Source organism: Ornithodoros turicata, unplaced genomic scaffold (assembly GCF_037126465.1).
Source record: "Ornithodoros turicata isolate Travis unplaced genomic scaffold, ASM3712646v1 ctg00000858.1, whole genome shotgun sequence".
NCBI lineage: Eukaryota > Metazoa > Arthropoda > Arachnida > Ixodida > Argasidae > Ornithodoros > Ornithodoros turicata.
Window position 1 is genome coordinate 220742 of NW_026999407.1, and position 23618 is coordinate 244359.

General features: G+C 45.1%; 1 protein-coding gene across 1 annotated transcript in view; it reads right to left on the bottom strand.

The window, feature by feature from the left end:
* Positions 1-1286: 1286 nt before the first annotated feature.
* Positions 1287-23618, bottom strand: part of LOC135375403 (actinia tenebrosa protease inhibitors-like) — a 30855-nt gene continuing 8523 nt past the window's right edge. Inside the window, exons 4-8 of the mRNA XM_064608124.1 lie at positions 16476-16541; positions 13466-13639; positions 10389-10445; positions 6745-6847; positions 1287-1339 (exon numbers count right to left, since the gene is read on the bottom strand). Coding sequence (XP_064464194.1) covers positions 6762-6847; positions 10389-10445; positions 13466-13639; positions 16476-16541 — 383 coding nt within the window. The 3' untranslated portion in view covers positions 1287-1339; positions 6745-6761. The remainder of the gene's footprint in view (positions 1340-6744; positions 6848-10388; positions 10446-13465; positions 13640-16475; positions 16542-23618) is intronic.

Sequence of the window (23618 nt, forward strand, 5' to 3'; positions counted from 1 at the left end):
TGTTCGGTGCAGTATGAAAGGTTCTCCCAGTATTGGGAACATCAGCTTTGGAGGGGGGGGATATGTTATAATATATGCCACCGGTATGGCGGCTTGCTATTCCCAGGAAAAAAAGGGAAAGGGAAATCAGCTTTGCTAAGCATAAATATCTGCGGGAAACGTGTGTTACATCATGGATTCCATTAGTGAATTTGTTTATACCAGAGCCATTTATAGGGAGAGTTTGGCCATTCTTTGATCTTTTGCCGCCTTATGGGAGGAGCTTATTTTGAAGTCAGAGTCGTCGTTGCGCCGCCCAAAAAGCCTGAATCCGAGCGGAATCCCCTTATCAGCCATCTAGTCCGCGCCATATTGATGCTGTCCGCCAGCTGGTCGACAGCTTCGTGGTCGCGTTGAATGTAATCTACAGGAATAACCGGCTTATGACCCACTCGCGCCAGTGATAAGGGGGGCTTTGTGTCCGAACTGAGAGAGTTCAAGGACGAAAAGCTTTCCAAGCAAGAGGTGCGCACGTGTATTATCTCTTTGGAATGTAAACAATGATCAGCATCAATATGGCGTCGGCGACCGATTGACGACTGGATAACAAATTAACAATGGAGCACGACGAGGGAGGTCGTTTAGCCGTGACGTCGCATGACGCGCTTTAAGTTAGGCTCCTCCTAATGGCCAAACTCTCTCTATAAACGGCTCTGGTTTATACTTGAACGGAGCGCCCTCTACTCGCGGCCTTCCCGCCTACACGAGGTGTCTTAATCCCTTGTCATGTTCAGAACAATCCTGTGAATTGGCATTGAGGCGGAAGTGCAGTCACGAGGACTGCTTCCGATATTTGCTATCTCAACAAACTAGGACTAAAACTAGAAATAGTGTAATACCAACTCTTCCTCGTGAAATGACGTCACGTTAAGGATTGCTGTTTGTGCTTGCCGTCGCCATGCAACAGACCAAGACTGCAGAGAGCTGCGTACGGGATGTCGGCACGAAGGAAAGTAATGCCTAGTAGTGGACGAAGTATCTTCCATGCATTTCTTCGAAAGACCACAGACCAAATTAGCCAACGTACGTCGCACTGGTGCGACCAGAGGCTCTATGACGCTTGATGTGTGGAACAACGCAGGAGTCCACATACAAGGTACTTTAGAGTACGTGCTGGCACTACAATATGTATGTTACAGTATGTTACTAAGTTTCCAAATTAGCAATACTGTTGCTAGTAATGCAATCTCGTGTTGTATGCTCCTATGACCTGGACCACATGAAGATGGGGAAAACACACACAAAAATTCGAGCTTCATTTCAGCTTTATTACGAGAGTCTTTTCTTTCGCCTCATCTGCCTGCAAGAGAGAGAATAAAAGCCTTTAGTTTGCTGCAACCTAAAAAAAGCTCTTTCCACTCCATATTTTTTTGCACTGCAGTAAATGACTGAAATATATACAATGCTTGCTCCCATATGATACCCCTGTCGATAAGATGGTTTGCTGATCATTCCAAATGTGTACCCGAGACTGTTAAAATGCACAAGTTGAATATCCAATTAAAGGAGCGTGAAAGTGATGTCCAATATGGCGAAAACTGCGGTCATCTTGTAAAGCAGTATATGAGAAACATCTCCAAAGAAAAGCCTTTTAAGTGAGGCGCAATTTCGTTTACAATATCGCTGTCGTACTTAGAGCTTCGAGCGTCCGAACAGCAGACCAGATACCCTCTTGTCTGACATCTTTGAGAGAGCGTCCTCTCGTTCATATAGCCATATTCTATGCTCTAACAAGAATGCACTTCTTATTGAAGGGCAAAAAACACGATCGGCTGAACGTAGAAAAAAGTGTAAACTTGTTAAGGAAGCGAAGCTACAATGAAACTAGTTTGTGTGGATGTTCATTTGATTTGTAAAACGGTATTTTATATGCTATGTTCTTTATAGTAATGTCTAATATAGCGTATACATTGTAGAAAACTAATGCTGTGAACCACGAAAGGGAGGACAGAAGCGAAAGAAATTAGATGAGGACTGCGAGATAGCAGGAAAAAAAAAGAAATTCAAAAGGACGTTTATTAACGCTAACCACAGAAGAGGGAACGACGTTAAGCCGTCAGGGTTGCCAAAATGTTGCTGTTTGTTGCCCGCTGATTGAAGTTGTATACGGGTCTTGTTCATGTGCGGGTGTATGTGTGTAGCGCACAATAAATTACGTGGTATTGGTTTGTCATTGGGTTGAAGTATGTTAGTGAATAGCCATTGTACGACGAAGATGTATCTCCATGTATATCTATATTTGTTACGACGGCACCGCATCTGAAATCGCTATCCTCTGTTCACGATCTCCCGCGTGCTGTTACAAACTAAGTAGGATGCAAGAACCCTTACCCCTTAGTGTAGTTTCCCTTTCTTTTATTAATAACGCGTCCTGGAGTAGCCAGTGCCGAGTGGCTCGAGACTACCATCTCCATTTTTTTCTTTTAAAATCAATCAACCCTTACCCCATAAACTGGAACCAAAAAGAGAATAGAACATATAGAGTAGTGTTCTACACTGTAAACTTTTTCACACCTTTAAAGGTGTGCGCTATGCACATTCAATCTGGTTGCGTAACACTGCATCTCCAGGATGATATTTAACAAAATTCGGAAAGCATTACTAAAGATTAAGTGTCAGTGCAAATCTTGTTTTCATTATGTCTCGGATATCGTAGGTACGAGCTAATCCATATATGCATCGCTATCGATAATCGAGCACGCGCAAGTGTCTACAATACTATCGAATAATGTTGAGATGTTGCAAGACTGAATTTTTGGAGGACAGACAACACTCGGGTAAAGAAATTTGTGCGAAACAGTGCTCCATTATGATGTTACCAAAATTACACCTAAAAAGGCGTGCGCCATGCACGCTATTACACCTTTAAAGGTGTGAAAAGATTTAGAGTGTATATTAACTAATGTTAAGCTGTATGCGACGACTTCTGTGACACCTCCCTCTCAGAAAAAGAATCCTTCGCTGCACATCTCATTCATGATTACGAGTGAAAGGGATAACAAAAAAAAAAAAAAGAGAGCTTAATTCGAGTCAGGGTGACGGCCGCGTGCTTATTTTGTCATGATATTTTCACCAAAGTATGATGCTGTCGTTCCTGCCAACGATTACTCGTGCATGCGCTGCTGCTCGGCAGCCGCTTTTCACACTGCATCTTCACCAGAGGTTGGCATACCTACGCATTGGCGCGCCACCTATTGCCGTCTTCCGCGTCCGTCCCACCTTAAAGAGACTATGAAATTTCCCGAACCCCCATACCTTTTTTCGGTGGAAACTGTTCTTCCCGCAGAGAAACTAATATGCCACAAATTTTTCCGGACGAAATTGCTCCACTCTGCGAGGAGCGCGCGCTGGAAATGTCTCTTCCGCGTTCCTCCTCTCCCGCGCATATTTCCCTGCCGATGGTGTAACTGTACGGACCGCTCTTCGGTTCCCCGTTACGTCACCGGTGTTGCACAATGGCAAGTAATGCCGCGAGCTCGCGCTGTGGCTGCCGCCACTGCCGAAATCTGCCGATCGCGCGAAAGCTGCTGTCATGGAGATTTCCACTCCCGATGAACGCATACGCGGGATCCTACGGCGCATGCTCCTGGCGGGATTCCTCGGCTCGGCAACACGTCACGATGACGTGTTGGTGAGCCGGCCGTGGTCGCGTCAAGTTACCCGTTGTGTCTCCGCTCGGCAGCTCGTCACGGCGCGGCGCCAGCTGTCCTCCCTTCGCCGCTCCGTTTAAATTCGCTCCCGAGAAATCCGCTCGCGCGACGAAAGTAAAATTTCAGTTCTAGACTCAGAAAAATGTCTTCTTTCGAACGAAACGAAGAAAAAAATCGTTTCATAGTCCCTTTAAGGCGCGCGCCTCTTACACCAGGCATCTAGCCACCATAGCTTATGCACTCGGCGGCGGCGTATACCTCTAGTTGTCGAGAGGGCCGCTGCGGCTTCACAAATTGGTGCACATACAAGCACACCTCTCCCCTCCGCGCATGAGGTAGTCTGAGCGACAAGTGAGCGGATGGTGCCCCGGCAGCTGTGCTGGTCCCCCTGATTCTAGCCTACCGGCCTCGGTGGCTCAGTCGGTAGCGTGTTCGCCTTCTGATCCCGAGATCGCGGGTTCGAACCCGGCCGAGGAGGCCAGCAACTTAGTGGCAGGGTACAAGTTGCTTAGACACGCCGTCTTCAGCGAGGGACGTTAAATAAGGGGTGCCGTGGGATGAGCTTTCATCGCACGTTAAAGAACCCTCAGGTGGGCAAAAGCAATCCACAGACCGACCGCTGTGGTGTCGCTAATGATCTCAGTTGTTTCGCGACGTAAACCCCCAATTATTATTGATTCTAGCCGCCTTCAAGGCCATCTTAGCGGCGCACCCGGACGCCGCTGGACTCCAGGTTGTCCAGGCCTTACTCGCTTCTGAAACGTTCGTGGACCATATGTATATGCGGGCTACCATCCTCCAGTGGAATGCCTCCTCATGCTGCCCATGTGCCGCTGGCGTCTTTTACCTTTTCTGGTTCTGTTTTCTTTATGTTCTTTTTTTTTTTGCAAGTAATAGCAAGTCGGCTTCTGCCTGGCTGACCTTTCCTTTTTGCCTGCCTTTTTTTTTTTTTGTAATAAACATATCCACCCTCCCCCAGAGGAATGCGCGTGGTCTGCGTACGAAGCTACCGGATCTCGAGTTGTTTCTATTGAAGTACCGGCAAGTGCAACTGTGGTTTCCCGGCAACAATCCGACACGTTGTAGATAACAAGTATAGTCAGTACATATGTGAGCGACGGAACTTGAGCTGTTGAATTAGAGGCCATTCAACATCTGCAAACTTCTCGGCCCATGGAGTAACCCCGCACACCAGTACCGTACACTTGGCGCTTTTCGTTCCTTTCTGAGGGCCACCTTCAATAACTGTGGGGATTTCTTTTGTTTTCATTCCCACTTCATCCTTTCATGTGAACCTTTTTGGAATGGGTCCTGTACTCAGCGCAGAGAACATGGAGGAAGGAAACGCAAGGAGCGGCCTCTCAATTAGTTTTCCATCGGGACGAGCGTAGCATTCTGGGATGCTCCTGTCTACCACGTGACCACCCACGTGACCCTCTAGACAGCATGGCGCCAGCAGAGTAAACGACGCGAGCTGTAATTGTGTCATAGTTCAGATGGCAGTATTATACGTTGAATGCGTGCTTGAACTTTATTTCTATGTGTTCCAATGTTTGCTGTTCTATTAGAAGACCAGTCACAATGTGCAGAACGCAAAAGGAGTACGCGGGACCAGAAACATCACGTGTGGCAACGGTTACTTCCAACGTATGTACGTTCCTTGATTAAGTGGTAAAGAATGCCGTTCCATTAATCAGATTTGTACAACAACAGAAGATATGAAATGAATCTGCGGCACAGTTTGAGGTCCCAAATGAACAATTCAAGATGACTCCAACACACAAGGGCGACTGAAACAACTGACCGTGTACTTACAAACAAAACCCGTTCCCTCGAGAGAGCTGCTTTCAGTTCAACGAGAGCTGCAGCCGGGACAGGAACACGTTACCACACGTCGTTTCCACGATAGTGCAACACATTTTCACAATAAATTACTTTCAAAAACCAAAATCATGCAGAGAGCAGCGCGAGAAACAAAGCATCGCAAAACCGAAACTTTAGAGGGGATCACGTGGTGGACAGAAAGCACTGGGCTATGTTGACTCGAGCGACCGCTAGAGGGTGGCTACGCTAGTCTGGGGCAGAGCCGTATATTAAAAGGGAGTCTGGCCATTGGGAGGAGTCACAAAAAGAGGCTCGACCTGTCAATCACAGTTTCGCTCCTCTGATTGGTTTGCTTTTTACCAAGGGGGTCGCCATGACACCATACTGCCACCCAAAATGGCGACGAAAACAAACACAGTGAAGCGGAGATTTCGGGACAAAAAATTTTCACAGATTAACCTGATTTTACGCTGCAAATGCACATTGTCATATACGTTTCTCGGAAATCAGTTTCAACTTACGCTCATCCGTCGATATCTAATCGAAAATAATACGTTTTGTCGCCGATGTTAGGCCTAGTGAACACGGCGATCGCGGCGATCACAACGAAATCATAGCAAAAACGGCACTGTGCTGTACAATCTTATATTTAATTGCTGGATTTCATGGATATAAACATTCTTGCCTTTTATATTCCAACTGTTCATGTAGATTTGTTTAAAAATCATTCCGACGACAGAATGTGTCCCAGCAGGTGGTTCTGCCGGCAGCGGTGCAACGACGGGAGCAGACGACAACTCCCGACGTGCCTTACGCTCCCTAGGTGGCGCTCATCAAATTTGCACCAAAAATCCACTAGTTCTGCGGGTTGCGAGAAGTATCCATTTCAATCCCATCCAATCCACTTGCCACCCAAAATGGCGCTGCCCATGTTGGATGGGGGGACAAATAGTGAGGATAGGTTGATTGATAGCGCCCCATATTTCAAGACTTCATTGGTCAGAAAGCTGAAAAAGTGGGTGGAGCTTCAGGTATAGGCATGACCCATTAATGGCCAGACTCCCTTTTAATATACGGCTCTGGTCTGGGGCGAAGAGCCGCTCCTTGTGTTTCCTTCCTCCATGGCAGAGAAACATCCCGCATCATCATCATCATTCATTCATTCATTCATTTATTTATGTTGTTGTTGTTGTTACAGGGGTGGGGGGCAAAAAGTAGCTAGCACACCTACCGTTGCAGACTCTTCTGCTAACACGGTATTGTCATTGTTAGGTACAGGCACAGACCGTTTCCAATTGGAATCTTCTTTGGCGGGTCGAACCAGCCTCGTTCGGCTGTAATGAGACATGTACAAGATACTCAAAAATGTATTTAAGGTAAGATAATAAATGCTGACGTTAGAATGTAATTAGGACAGAGCATAAATACGTACAAATTAAAGTAATTAAGATAGAGTACGAAATACTTCAAAAAGTATTTGAAATACAATTAAGATACTATTTACCCTCGAACGCAAAAAGTCACCGGTCACTGGTAATGCGGCAAATCGCCGGTATGTGACATGAATCACCTAAACCCCACGTACTACACAAGCTGTCCCTGTGTGACCGGAGTCATCTAAACACGAGTCCCAAAAAGGTGACAAAGAGACACCACATAAATCCGCTAAGTGTATGTGACCCAGAACAAAGCAAACTTCTAACGGGTCCCTGTTCGGCGAGGTCAGAATTAGGCGATACCGCGTCAGGGCACACATAATAAAAGCTTCACTCGCCAAGGATTACTACACAGGGGGCATGATCTCTAAATGGAGACTTCCAAGAAGGGCAAAGGTACAGGTCAAGTCCGACTGACTCAGCAAATTTCCAGTGAACAAGCAGGATAATGGGAAGACGAGACACAGGGCGTTTGAGGGAGAGAGAGATCCAAAATATGTAGAAAATACCATAAAATGTATTTTAAATAGAGCACAAACACACAAAACAAAAAGCATTGAGTAGAGTACCAAAATACCGCAATACTCCGAATACGTACAAGGCTGTCTTTACCTAAAAACAAAGTTCGTCCGTAGCGCCACCTATTTACTGCAGGGGGAACCTCGCGTAACGGCCGGTATATATTTCTTGCGTGGAGCAGCATACCTATGCGGGTTTTCGCTCCCCCAGCTATCCGGCTGCCAAGAGAATTTTCATCCCCCTGGTTCACACGCGGGGTTGACAGAAGGTTAGGAACAACCGCATTGGACCCTTCGCACAAATTTGTCTATTTATTTATTTGTTTGTTTGTTTACGTATACGGCAAGCTCAATAGAGGTTATTGGAAGAGTGCATTAACAAAGCGATCTATAGGCATGAGAGAACTGATGTTCTGAGGCTGGATGTTCAACAGTTGCCGCTCGCGTCGATCCTTGTCGGATGAATGTGTGTATGAGTGAGAAAAAATGTAAGAGTGAAAGGAGGATGAGTGAGAGAGAGTGGCTGGTTTGTCCCTTCAGATGACGCACCCTTAGAAGTCACTGGGGAGTCGTGTGAGCTTAGCTCAATTGGTAGAACCCTCGACCGGTAATCCAGAAGATGTGGGTTCCAGTCCCACAGCTCGCTAACCTTTTCAGCGACTTTAATCTTTCATCGTTCATTTCTTAGGCAATTTGAGGCTTTGTATGTGTTTTTCCTTTCTATGTTGTTCCAGCCTCAGAACATTAGTATTTCTTGTGGATTATGGCGGCTGGTAAAAGTTACCATTGCGCATTTTTCTGAATTGATATCCATACCCCGGTCACTGCACCAAGTAACTGTCTTATTTAGGGATTCCTGAAGTCATCACTGATCACTGTAGGCTGCAACCTCTGTGTAAACAATACAATCATCCGCATACAATCTGATTTCTGCCGCAACATCCTTTTAGAATATCGTCGATCAAAAAAAAAAAAAAAAGAGCAATGGTCCCAGAGTACTCTTGTAGAACACTAGGTGTCAAAGGTGGCCAAACGAAACAGTCTGGCTTCGCCCGGAAAGGTATTCCTGAATCCAGTTTTATTTTTTATTTCGTGGTACGTTAAAGGCCCTTGGCCACTACATAACGGACGGCGGACACAGTACATATAAGAACACACTATGTACATACTATATGAGTTAACATGGGTTATACAAATATAAATTTACAAATATAAATTTACGAAGGCACAAAAGGTACCGACTTCAGCTACACACTGTTCTTTCATTGTCCCCTATGATAGTTGACTACAGTTGACTACGCGCGTAATTTTTCAACAAACACTGCGCGCATGCGCACTAATAATAACGCATCTTCGAGTTATCTATCTGTAATTTTTTGGTCTTCGAAGTGGAGGCTGAAGGTGTTGTGCGCAATGTGCGTTGACCAGAAGAGGTTATCCGAGCCCTTTTTGTTCCGAAAATGCCTGTCTCGAAGGGACGACTTCTCCCCGATACGGAGAAAAGTCTGATTACGCCTACTTCCCCAAAACAACTCGTTTTAGCCCTAATATTCGAGACACTTTACTTTCCCAAGTAATAAAATGCTCTGTGCTGTCTAACCTAAGATTAGAGACGCGAATCCCGGAAATTTGGGGGGAAAAATGTTCTTTTTAGGTTTTTTCCTCGTCTCCGGAAAAAATAGCCCAAAATTTCCAGACGACAAAATTCAAAACTGTAAATTTTCGTGCCTTCGATGCGTTCCAACCCGCCAACAGTGCCTCTAATCCGCCAGCAACCACCAACTTACAGCTCCGTCTGGTTGCTTCAAGCGATCGCCATCGCGTTCCCATAATGTCGGAGTTCTATTCGGAGTGGACGGGTTGTTCCAATTACCTATCGCTGAGTAGACAGTAGTCTCATGGGATGCTCTACTCTGCATTTATGTCTTGAGGGTGAACACTACCAGTGGCGTAGCCAGACCTCCAAGGTAGGGGGGGGGGGGGCTCGATACGAAAACTCGCCCCCCCCACTGATCCTGTGTCGACAACACACACACACATACTTGTGCACACTGCGAACTGAGGATTGAAAAAAGGAACGAAAATAGTTGATTTAGACGTTCACAGTACGATTACATGTATAGGCTGTCACGAGCAATGAGATGGTGTCACGAGATTGGAGGTATTTTGAAAAGCTCATACTTTGAAAACCATTCAAGAGTGCTTCTTAGATAGACGCCATGAACTGCAAGAACTTTCGCGATCGTCACACGGATCGTCGTGTTCTCGGATTTGCACGATTTGTGTGGGTCGGTCCGCGGCAGGTAGGGGGGGCTCGAGCCCCCCTAGCCCCCCCGTGGCTACGCCACTAAAGTTTCTACCTCATTGTATGCTGTGGTTTGGCCGGCAATGCATCGACTCAGCAGCACGACGAGTAATTGGGCTAGTTGGTGCGAATGCATAATGAAGTAAACACGACGCAAAAGACAAAGGAACGGAGGAACAGACAGGATGAGCGTCACTTCTAACTTTACTGACACAAAAGGTAGGCAAAAAGAAAGGAGAAATACAAACCGCGCCACACAACTCACAAGTTCAAGTACACGAGTAATATTTTTTATCTTATACGAGGAAAAAATGTGAAAAGATATTAAGGTTCACCCGTGCCCATCTTGAAGAAATTGTATTTCCCGCTCAGATCGCAATCTAGATTTTCCCAAAACAGCAGTAACCGCGTATGTTTTCACTTTTCCCTATTTTTCGGGAAAAAAACAAAAGAAACCTGTTTCTTTCGAGCGATTCAAAATTTCCGGAAATTTTGCATCTCTACCCAAGATACGGTGAGCGAACGCATTCTCACCGAGACATTCGGTCAAAAGATATAAGGTGTGTCCGTGCTTCCTTTTCTCTTTTCGTAAATTCTGAGTCTAAGGAGTGCTTACCATGACCAGAAGCTTCGGTCTCCTTCGAGTAGAGAGATGTCAGGTGCCTCGAATCGCCTGCACAGAATAATCACCTGTTAGGATGCGCTCGTACTGCCCTCGATGATGTGAGGATTTCATACAACAAAAGTGTTTCTATAGCATCAATGTAACGCAGATACGCGCGCAAAAATAATCGTGCAAGTGGCGCCCTCTTTCACATAAAATCGCGCGAAATATTCTAAATCCTCGACGTTCTCAATGAACTACCAGTGTCGCCCCCAGACCGCGTGCACGTCAGATACAGCTGGAGTACATTTTAGTGGGGTTTGTTAGTTCTTTTTTTTTTTTCGCCGTGAAATAATTTTGTTATTGGATGGATTCATGATGATTAGTCATTCACATGGCGTACCGACGATCTCTGGCCCTTAGTGACGTCATCAAATCTTTCTTCTCTACCAAATCAATCCACGACGCCGACGGCTTTATCGCTCATAACAACGCGTCACCTTGCCTCGGTACACAGACAAAAAGTGCATTTCTTCAGTGTTTCAGTATTCAGGTTTTTTTTAGAGCTTTCCAAAATTTTTATAAGAAGGCTATGCGAGAACAATAGATGTCGCTTTAGCCGTTGAGTTCTGCGGCCAGCCGCACATCCTTTCCAAGAAAGTGCGCAACTACGAGATGACTAATTACCCTAAAATGCGTTAAGCTTTTAATTGGGGGATTTCGGGCAAAAGCGAGATTGCATATTGAGAGACTGTCCCAGTTACGAGGCATTTCACGTTTAGGAAATCCTGAAACACGCACGCGCGTTAAAATGTCCATAAGCCGAATTTTAATGTGCAGGTGAGCCGAAACCGCGCCGACCGCACAGGGGTGGCATCCAATGTATTGCTCGTCACAGCAAACGTCAAGGCACACGTGACCTTAAAGATGGCGGCGCCCGTGATCGGCGGCCAAACCGTTTGTAAACAATGCGGTTGTCGTTTCTGCGCGACGTTTTGGATGTCTTTCGATCACGGTAGTTATTTTTATCCGATAATCTCGCACTAAAACGTGCAGTTTCGCACATAAGGCCTCCTACTGTTGACGACCACACGTTAAGGCTCACTGAGACGATGCGATGTACTTAAAGTAAAGAGAAATGGGCTACCATGTTGCGGAAGAAGCACCGCATAGTTTACGCTGGCAAAATACGTTCATCTCTTGGCGTTATGACGACGGAAATATGTGGCAAATAAGCGGCAAAACGACATGTAAACAGAGTCACATGACCTCAGAATGACGTTTCCTATGACGTGCGACCAGGACAAGATGGCAGTTTTGCCAAAAGCACCCGCTTGAGGGTAGTTACAACAATGGCGGGATTGTGTCACCCCTGTGGCCGACCGGCAACGCAGGGAGTAGAGCCACTAAATAGGGAGCAGAGTAGCGACACTCAGCCACGCCGGCGAGCGAGACCGCCATCTTGTGTCCTGCGCGGCTGCGCCGCTTAGCAATGGGACGTCCTAGTGGGACGTCCGCAGTCCTAATAAAACACTGTTATAATGGACGTTCAAAAACATCCTCAAAAGGGGAGTATTCGATTGAAAACACCTTTTATGATGGAATTGTTCGCTAGCAAATATTCCCTCGCAACTAGCTAGTGTAATAGAAGCTTCCGGTCGCGGCAGCATGCCGTGACCAGTGGCCGAGGCATACAGTTCGACGTTCTTGCCTCGATGGCAAGCAGCACCGTGAACACGGCAGACTTTCAGCCGGTGTTCCGTCGTGGGACCTAAACCGGAGCGCAATGCGTCGCAGGCACGCCTCGTTAGCTTGGTAACAAGACTGTGGGACCAACGTGAGTGCCGAGGCTTGAACAGACCTCGGGCACCCTCAGTAGCCTATATTGCCGTGTCGGATGGATCATATACTGAAATACAGGGTGTATGCTATAAAAGGTCAGTGACATTTTCGCGCGTGACACTATATCTATTTGAGAGACGGACTTGTGCTGCCATACAGTGAATCACTTATGCCAGAGAAACCTACGAAAAAATTGTGGTTACCATTCACTGCGTAATAAAATAAACACGGCCACGGAAACTTTCGTCTTCATGTGTTTCCTATGCGCAATACCGATGGATGGAGGTGAAAGTTTGCATGGTCATATTTATTTTGTTACACAGTGCTAGGTAACCACAATCGTTTCGTAGGTTCCTCTAGCGCATAAATTATTCACTTTGAGGCAGAGGAAGGCTTTTCATGATAGAGGTATAGCATCAAGGAGGTATCACTTCTTGCACGAAAATGTGACTGACCTTTTATAGCATACACCCTGTACAATTTCTTGGGGAACGTTCGTTACATGTGGTGGGGGAGGGATACGTTTGTAACGGTGACGGAAATGCGTTTTTGCAATTAACATCCACGCTTGCGACGAGGCAAAGATATCAGCTAAATTCCTAACATCCCTCCCTGTCAAATACTGTGTTTTTAACTCAGGTTATCGTCTATAATGTGATTACTTGCTGAGCGGAGATGTGAAACCAGCATAATTTTTTTCTCACGAAATAAAACACCATTTCTAACACCATATTCCCAATACAAATGGAGTGTAAAAAAAGGTGTTTTAGCCGGTAAACACCTGTTTCAACACCCCACTTTACACCGTTCGTGATCGACATTGGATAAAACGTGGGGTATGTCGATATTACACCTTTAGTAATGCTCTTCTTGCACCCTTTCCGGAATAGAAAAGGGTGATTGTATAAGAATACACCTTTTTTTTTAGCAAAGAAAGGTGTAAAGTGATTTACTGTGCTGTATAAGAGGGACATGAGATCATGGAGTGAAACGGTAATGTACAGCTTGGGACAAAAGTTTACGGAACACGGCATCGGCGTATTTGTTCATCCGAGCGGTCTCCTGCAAGCTGTTCGGAAGAGATCGAATAAGAAACGGGTGACCGGCTATTCTATCCATCTCGTAGTATGCATGTCCGCTCCTGTTTGCTGATGGTGTTTCGTTCCAATGGAGAAATGTGACACCCCAGTGTTCCGTAAACTTTTGTCCCAAGCTGTACCTGCGTAGGAGACAAAACTTTCACTCACCACCGCAAGTAACGTTGCACTGCTCAATCGTCTTAAAATTGTTGCTGTTTCCTTGACAACCGCCATAGATAAATTTCTTGCAGATACCTTCGACGGAGTCATAATAGTACCTCTCGAAGAAGGCCTCGCAGTGTCCTGGGTCCTTCGGTTGATAACAGATACGCGGTAGCTCTTCTGTAAAAGTATCACATTATACGTGTGCAATCCGGTTGTCTACCTATACGATCTACCCACATTCAGCGTGTCACAAAATGGCGTGCAATGTCATTTTGAATGCAAGGAGAGCTGTGAGCGTCTTATGTCCTTGTGCAGCAGCTGTGACATGGTGTTGGTTATCCAAGGGTGCGTTTTCTTATTCAAGTCTGGCAACTTCGTCTTACTTTGAGTCGGCGAAAAATAGCCAGAGTAGCCAGCGTAGCGGAAATGACGTCATAACTCTGCGGCGAACATTAGCCAGAGTCGCCAGGGAGTGACAACTTTACTCTACTCTGCTCTGAAGACAGAGTGTATTGGCATCAAATGGAAGGCCGGCCACAGGGGCCGGCTTCCTGTAGCAACTCAGACAGACTCGAACGACATTCTGAACACCAACTCTCGCCCAGCGACTAATGCTGTTTAGAGATTGCTATACGTGTCCGTTTCGCCATGCAACAGTCCATGACACTGGAAAGCTGCAAGTGGGAGAACAACACGAGGATGTGGACACCTCATAGGTTAACATGGAACTTGCCATTGTCCACCCGGAAGAGAATGTCAGAGGTCACCCAGCGGCGGTGAAACTCAACTGCTCTGAAGAAGGGTAGCCATCGTTCTGACGTCACACACAAGATAGTAGACGACGATGCGTCGTTTTGCTACCAACCGTTCTGTTGACAGACAATTTGGGTCGTGCTCAATTTGGAAATGTAGGGCTGCTTAAAAACTGTCGAACATTTTCAAAATCTGCTCGAGTGCACGCATCTGTGGTAAGTTGATAAACAGAGAGTATATGCCACCACCACCACATCATCTCGCTCGTCAGGTCAGTCCGCCATTTATAGCGCAGAGTAACCGTTCGAAAATGACGGTCAAAGGTGGCTACTCTTGAGTCACGTGACGATAAAGGCTCTGACGTCGTTACCCAACTCCCTGGCTACTCGGGTTGAATAAGAAAACGCGCCCGAAGTGAAGCGCTTCGAGGCGAGACGGATTTGAACTGCGCGCGGCCTGCTCTGACCCACGCTGTCGACACTTTGGGCGCGTTTTCTTATTAAACCCGAGTAGCCAGGGCGTTGGGTAACGACGTCAGAACCTTCGTTATCACGTGATTCCAGAGCAGCCACCTTTGACCGTAATTCTGGAATGACTAGAGTTACTCTGCGCTGAGAATGGCGGACTGGCCGGACAGTTTTTAACCAGCCCTACATTTCCAAATTGAACGCCATCCAAATTGTCTGTCAAGAGAACGGTTGGTAGCAGACGACGACGCGTCGTCTGCTAGCTTGTGTATGACGTCATAGAAACGGCTACCCAGAGAGGAGTTGTCACTCTCTACTCTGACTAGTTTTCGCCGCAGAGTTATGACGTCATTTCCGCTACTCTGGCTGCGTTCCAATACCCCGGTTAGTCGACTGCCTAGCGGTCTAACCGGAAGTGCCGCCATGTTAAGTCTCGCTCCAAATCTCGCCAAGTCCGCTATTCAGTCGGCTACCGCCTAGTGCGCATCGATGCAGTCTAGTTATACGCCTGACCATCTGACAGCCGGGATGGCTGACAGCGGGAAACGCTAGTACCTGCTGCGTTTGCGCCGTACGCATTTCTTGCGTGAGCAACGAGATGGCGCCACAGGCGCCTCGGCTAGGCAAGCCTGTTCCAATAGTGACAAGCAAAGGGGTCTACTCAGCTGCCTAGTCATGCAGCTTCGCGGGCGCGAGGTATTGGAACGCAGCCTCTGGTTATTTTTCGCCGGCTCAAAGTAACTCGGAGTTGCCAAAGTAGAATAAGAACACGCACCCTTTGGCAGAGATGAAGTGTCACTTGCCACTTGCAAACACGCCGCGTAAGCGCGACCTCTTCCGAAGGACTGCCAACAAAATAGTTTTGAGACGCTCAAAAACAATAATTACTTATATGTGGTACTCAATGGAAAATACTTTCGACGTTCATTTAGTATGACACCCTGCGCAACGAACTCCATGAGCGTCAGTAGTACAGTAGTATACACTCCTGACGGCGTTACGTCGTTAGCTACGAAGCCAGTTAGACGTTTTTCTGCTCCGCGACTCCAAAAGGCCTCACGACTTGAGGCTCTTGCTTCGATAATAATTTCGCGTTGCTCTTATGTAGTGGAGGGCAAGGATGAACGTCCATAGGAACAGTAAAAATCTTTTAGCAGAATAGTTTGTCTCGGGATAACGAGAGAAGAAAAGCTACTTGGTCTTCCCATTTTATCGCAGCAGTTTGATTTTACTCTTTGTTTCATTGGCGTCTCCATCTTACTGTCTTTCCCTCGACATATTGACTGCCCCTCTAGGAGCTATGAAAAATAATAAAATCATCATTCGTGACACGTCAACATAATTATTCGGATAGAAATTAACGTTAGTACCAATCTTCTATGCTGTGTGACCACCTGAGGATGATGATTGGAGTTGTAATGGCGCAAAAGAAACTCGGGTACTGTAAAATCAGTGTACTGTAAAGTGTACACTATAGTGTGCTAGCGTTACACTAGTACGTCAGTGTAAGTGTACTATAGTGTACTGTAAAATCAGAGAAATATCACGAATTTACTCGAAAACTGAAATGCTCATGCTAAAAGAACTGACGGAGAAATTAGCTTGAACGTCGACAAGCATCATTGAAGCGTCATTAATAATACCGGTGTCAGAAAAATTCATACATTACCATTAATCAAACTCAATCACAAATTGCCATGAAAGAAACGATAGATGTAGATCAGAGCTGAAGGGTTGGATGAAGACGTAAAGATTGGATCGACGACGAAGATACGGTTATCACCGCCACTTACGGTTATCAGAGATAGGGGCATCCACGATAGAGCTTCTCTGTTGGATCTCGTGCTGTACAGAGATACCTGCGAGGATAAGCATCAATTAATCTCTGTCACATCAGACAAAATAAGATTACATCATTTGCTCGACAACTGTTAAGAGAGAGAGATTTATTTTATTGTCCCATCAGCGTTCAAAAGATATTTGGTAGGACCGCTAGGGAACCCGTATTGCGTATTGCTTTTTTTTTCTTTTTTTTTCGGAATAGCAAGCCGGCTCTTTGCCTGGCTAATCTTTCCTTTCTTTTTTTCTTAATAAACATATCCTCCCCCGTATTGCGGTCCCGCAAATCTGCAGTAATGCTAAATATGCATACAAACTAAATACATATATGAGCATAACAAAAAGTAACAACATTATAGGTACAGTCCTACGTCATACAGGGTGGGTGTTGAAAAAGGTCAGTCACATCTTCGCGCGTGGCGCGATACCGACTTGACGGATAGGCTCCCGCTACCACAGAGAGCGTAATTTGTGCCAGAAAAGCCGCTGAAAAAAAGTGTGGTTTCCAGGCACTGCATAACAAACTCAATGATCATATCCAATTTACCAACGCATTAATCGCAGAGTTCACTTGACCATTGTCGCTCCATGTACACGCACATCATTGCTCTCTATCGTAGATATGTTCTTTGCTTTTCACCTTGTTATAATCTTTTTCTGTCTGCTGTCTTTTTTTGTTTTGTTTTTTTCTTTTTTTAGTCTATGTTCATTGTTTGATATACAGTGCCAGTGTGTTGCATATACGTGCTCACTCCTTCATGTAATAGCCTAAAGGCCCCTTGATGGACCAATAAATAATAATAATAATAATAATAATAATAATAATAATAATAACAAAGTAAATACGACCACGCAAACTTTCCTCTTCATGCATTTCCTATGCGCTGTACCGATGTGAACGCGGCTATCTGCAAATTGTTGTGCATAGCATCCGCAAAGTGGCGCTAGCCGACACGAATTTGTTTTCGCTTTTGACACCGCTAGCGCCCCTAGACGGGAGCTGCGCTCAACTAGTGGCAGACCGCCGTGTTTACATCGGTATGCGCATAAGAAATGCATGAAGATGAAAATTTGTGCGGTCGTATTTACTTTGTTATGTAGTGCCTGGTAACTACGATTCATTCCCAGGCTTTTCTGGCACAAATTACGCTCTCTAGTAGGTACCGCGCCACGCGCAAAGATGTGACTCACCTTTTCTAGCACCCACCCTGTACATGAAAAACCAATGTGAGTCACGACAACAACATAATTAAATTCACATCTTACATGAGAGCATATTTCTAAAAAATATGAAGGCTAGTCGCTTTTTTAACCTCAGATGCAAGTGAATTCCAATTTATTTTTTCCTGCGAAATATCGAAATGAGTGTAAACCATAATTAGTATGTGGATGAACTTGAGTACAATAATCGTTATTCCTTGACGTACATAATTCCTCTTCGGTTCTGGGTGCGTGATTCTTTGCGCCTGCGCTAATAAGTAGAGGAATGAGAGGAGAATAGCCTTAAAGGTACTATAAAGCAGTCGAGGTGCAACCTCATGTTTTGTGTGCCCTGAATTGTGTACGTCCTCAGAAGTAAAATGCCGCAAAATTTTCTCACATAGACGTTATAGCTCCCGAAAAAATGCAAATTTAAATCTACTGGCAACACTGTGGCGAAGCAGACCGACGAAACGCCAACTCCGCCAAGTACGGCGGCGAAAATGTCTCATGCGCACGACTCTGGGCCAAACAGAGCGACGTGCGATCGCAGCGCCACGGCGCTGAAACAAGGCCCAGGTATAGACGTTTCAATTCAATTCAATTCAATTTTATTAGTAATATTTGCAATACATAGTACACAGTGGGGGCCCCGTAGCATAGCTAGAGGTGGGGCCTCCCGGAAACAATCTGAATATCATATCATATGTGGCGACAACATCAGAACAAGGTATCCAATACAGTATGGGACAAAGCACAATACGCACACAAGAAAAAGAAGAACAAACAAATTAAATAAATATAAGAAATAAAAACAACTGAGATTGAGCAAAATTGTGACGTTTATGAAGGTGAACAGCGTAGGCGAAAAAACCCATGGCAGAAAAAAGACAAATAGTTGAAAAAGCATGCATGAAAAGAATGTGTATGAATATGAGTAACTAATTCATGAAATGGTTCCTTAAGATGATCCGAAAACGTTCATAGCTAGCCCGTTTAGCTACTGAGTGCAAGTTTCGACTTTTGTTTATTTTCTTTCACACAAATTACATTTTCTCAAAAGATAGTATTTGCAAATCCCAACAGGAAAGCATCTGTTTATCGGTCTCCTTGTTTACAGGGTTGCTTGACAAATTGAGGACTTCTTCCCACCAGGCGTCGCACCGACATTCTTGACTGCGTTTGTATTTACCAATTAGAAATACTTAGGGTAAACTCCTACGCATATTACTTGTTGTGCTGAACGTTTGAGTCTAGCACTCTCACGTCATGCCGATTGTATAGGTTCGACCTCTATTTCTGCTTTATAGTACCTTTAAAGGGCAGTCGGTCAATTTTGATATTAGGGCTCTGCTGGACTGTAAGCTACGTGAGGATGCGAAACAAACTATTTTGGAGACAAATGGGCGGAAGGAACGCCACTTTCACGCCTGGTTTGGGGGGGGGGATATATTTATTAGACAAAACGGGTTAAAGGTCAGCCAAACGGGACGTCGGCTTGCTATTCCAGAAATAAGACATAATAATAAATAAATAAAAAGAAAAGATAAGAATTAAAGAAAGGAAGAAATAGGAAGGAATAAGAAAGAATTAAAGGAAGAAAATTAAGAAATAAGAAATAAAGAAAAATAATTTGGAAATAACGAAAAACTAACAGATGATCAAAGAAGGATGAGGTAGATTAATGACAAAGATGACAAAAAAAAAAGATGACTAACAAACGGTGAAGGAATGATGAGATGAATCACAGAAGAAGAATGAGATTTCACGACTGAGTTCACAGGCCTGGTTTGGATCTCGCGTTGAGCTAAGCAATAGCTACCTGAGGACAGCAGGAAGGTGTGAGGCCGAGGTAGGATTTATTGAGAGTTATCTTTTGAGATACGGTGAAACATGATGCGCAGGTTTCGTCTCTAATGAGTGGATTGATGTCTTCAACAGAACATGAACCGAAACTCTGACGTCACGAACTGCCGAAGCTTTCGTTATGAACACATAAGCGGTACACTGTAAACTGAAAAACACCCTTATGGGTGTAAATCGCTTGTCCTATAATTGACTCCTCTTTTTACACCGTATGTTCTGGAACACCCTTTTTGTTATAGGAAAATTTAATGAGACAGGTATGAGACAGGTATGGTCACATGTTCAGGGGCTGCAGGATGACGCAACGATTATGTACAACGGTTATTTACAACATGGTGATCGATGAAATGATATGATATAGTTCACGGCGGCGTGCCCTTGATCGTAACGCAGCCACCTCGGGCTGAAAGCGACGGATGGAAGCGCCATCGACGAAGAAACCTGTCATCTCCAATAGCGAACAGTTCCCGCTGCAACTCAGTAGTGAGCAGTATGCGCGCTCTCCGCACCAAGCAAAAAATGGGCACATCGATGGGCTTTTTCGATGGTGTATCCCGTGTAAAACGCCCTTTGAAAGGGTGCTTTTCCTTGAAAATGCCGTCTTTTGCACCCTTTATACACCTTTTTAGGAGGGTGTTTAACGATCTTACACCCTCCTAAAAGGGTGTTTAAAGGGTGCAAAAGAGGGCATTTTCAAAGAAAAGCGCCCTTTCCAGGGGTGATTTACACGGAATACACCCTCTAAAAAGGGTGTTCCAGACCATGAACGGTGTAAAAAGAGGTGTCAGTTATAGGACAAGCCATTTACACCCATAAGGGTGTTTTCCAGTTTACAGTGTAGCAACGTTAATCCAACTATTTTCCACGGTGGCTCTGAGCACCATAAGAAATCATCTGTTTGGCTTTTCATTAAGGCGGAATCACTTCTTCAGAAGTCTATGGGCGATTTTCGTTCGCACAGGACACGTGGACGATCTGAACGACCATCATAACATTGGTACTGGCGTGGTTTCTTAGCATTTCTCTAGTCAATGACTTTTTTTTTAGAGGACAAGGTGTCAGCCGTTGATTTTTAATAAATGAAAGTTTGGTGCGTCCCGAACATGTGCTGTCATCTCGATAGAGTGTCGCGCATATTTGCGAATTCGGGCTCAACGGATAGCCCTGGAATTCTGAAAAATGTGTCATTGACAAGTGTAATACACAAGGAGAACACTCCAGTACTTCTGTTTTGACGGTATTTTACGTCGTTTCTGAATGCTCTGCGAACAAACGTTCTCTATTGTCTTGCGCAGAAGAGATTGCCCCTTAAACATAAACTGACGCTTTCAAGGATTTTTGAAACTGGCGATGCATTGGTTGATCGCATCATGCAAGGAAGACCATTCGGAAGGACAACGCGCTGCTACAACTAGTGATGTCACGTACTTTTGGCGAACCTAGTGGTTCGCAAGGTTGGGACGAACCTTCGAATTTCTTGTCACTTTCGCAGAGGTTCGCAAAAATTCTCAGCTGAACTTAGCGGATTTTTTTCGCGGGGTCTTGGATGACAGGTAAGCGACGAAAGTCGTCTCCAGACCAGTGCGCACTAGTGTCCTGGCTTCGTGGTAAACGAAGTTCGTACATTTAAGATTTAAATGCTAACAGTTTTGCGCCGTTGTCCTTACGTGCTTTGTTTTTCCTTACCGACTGTCTGTTTACTCTGCGGAGGTGTATGTAAGAATGCTGGGTGGTAGCGTGGTAGGCGCAGGCAAGTTTCTGTTGCTAGAAAAGTACAAATCGAAGGCAAGCTAACTGATTTATCGAACATACCGTACCAGTAGTCCATATTGTCTGATGTGATTAAGCCTAATTAAGCCTCGAGTGGCGTACGTTGGAGTGTTTATGTTTACGTGCAGGGCACGCCAGCGCATGCGCTGTGAAGTCGAACTTTCGCAAACTTTCGCGAATTTTTCTGAGAAAAGGTCGAAAGTTTTGCGAAACTTTTGCGAACTAGAACGTTGCCAGGTTCGTGACATCACTAGTTACAACATACGCGAAGCTTTACCCTCGTAAAGCTTCGCCTGATCGGCGTGTGTCCTATCAGAGCACATCCCTCCTCCACTGGCCTTAGATTAAACCTTCCCGAACCACGCACTTTCCGTGTTCCTTAATCAGTTGCAGACTTGTGCCCGTTACTCGAAAAAAGTAATCGTTAACTACCGTTACCGTTACTTGTACGGAAAAAAGTAATTGATTACCTTTACCAATTACCGGTACTCGACTCCAAACGTAATTGAGTAACGAGTAGAAAAGTAACGCGTTACTCCGGTCGTTACTGAGCATTCACACAAATTATACCTGTCTTTGTGTGCAAAGACAAGTAGACCTGAATCTCTACTGTATTTATCGCCTGGGAAGACGTTGACCCGATTGAGGAAGAGCATTGTGTGCGACTTCCCCATGTCCCACTGAACCCCCGAAGCTTCTGGTGACACATGAGATTCGAACCGAAACGTCTAATGGTCCGGTTCCGGTTTAGGTTCGGCGATAAAGGTTCGGTTCCGGTTCAGCTCCAGAAGGCTATTATGATGGTTCAAACCGGTTCTTTACAGTTCGGTTCCCGAACCGGTTTTGTAACGGTTTCACGAATTTTTTTGCAGACGATCTATATCGAACAGATTTTTTTTTTCTGAAAATGAACCCGGTATAAGGTGACCGAAGAGATCAGACGTTCTCATTGGAGCAACTTCGTAGTTTTTCTAATTAAAAAGTTAATTATTGAAAGTTAAGACATTGTCTTAGGAGCCCGCTAACCGCTAATGCCTTCCTAGGGAGGTCCCTTCACCATATACAGTGAACCCTCGTTGATATGAGTCTAGGGTTCGTGGTTTTCGGCATTTTCCGAAAAATGCCGGAAAACACCCCCCGAATGATTTTTTTCAGATTCGGAATATTCCGAAAAAATCCGAATTTCTCGTATCCTGACAGCTGCCATTCCTGGAACGGCAAAGAGAAATCCCCTTGGAATCTCCCTTTGTCGACTATTTCTCAAGCGTGGCATTATCTTCGGGCTGTGCTCTTGTTTCGGTTTGCGTTTGTGTGTGTCGGTCGGTGACCGCCTTTTAGCAGCACACGTACTTAGTGACACACCTACCTTTAGTGAATTTACTATTCAGAACCTTTATGGTATGTTGTTGTCGGGTTAAAAAGAGATCACGAGTGTACGGAGCTCCCAAACAGTTTCAAAAGCCGATCGCTCATCCCCTGCCCTAGCCTTCTAGTTAATTTTTGTGTTTTTTCTATTCCTCTATCTACTCCCCTCCAGTTACTAGTTGGAGTGACCCCTGTTTCCGTTCCTGAGGCACTTCAAGGCACTTCACTGTATGAGGACTTATTAGTATGACTTATTAGTATGACTTATTCTTATTTGTTCTACGAGATGAATCTCGTATGGATGATATAAAGCGCGAGTTTTTCGAATATGCTGTATGCCCTTCCCCTCAGGTGGATATATCTGCTATTCAGTTTTGGACGACCCGTTCCAGCACATGGCCTTTGTTACCCCATTCTCCAAGGTCGAAAATAAAGTTGTTGTTTGGCCTTTGTTATCGCGGTGCGCCTCAAGCATACTGGCTATTCCTGTTTATAGCACTAATGTTGAGCGCGCGTTCTCTAAACTGCGTGTTATTAATCGCAAGGAGCGAGCCGCTATGACAGATGCGAGCATGATGATGTGCGCTTGCATCTATCACAACAAGAGGCAGTCTCCTTGTTTGCTGGTTTGGCACAGGCAATAAAAGACATTGTTAATGAAGCCATGAATCGATTCACTTCTTTTCGGTTCGTTGTCACTTCACGCGCAAAATAGGCTTTCCTTCATGCGAAATAAATAGATGCCCGTATTCGGGCATTTATTTTTTGGGCGGAATATAGATGCCGAAAAAATCCGATTTATAGTCCCCCATATAGATGCCGATAAACACGCCCCGAATTGGGTTGAAAATAAATGCCGAAAACCAGAAACCCTAGATATGACCAGAGCCGTTCCC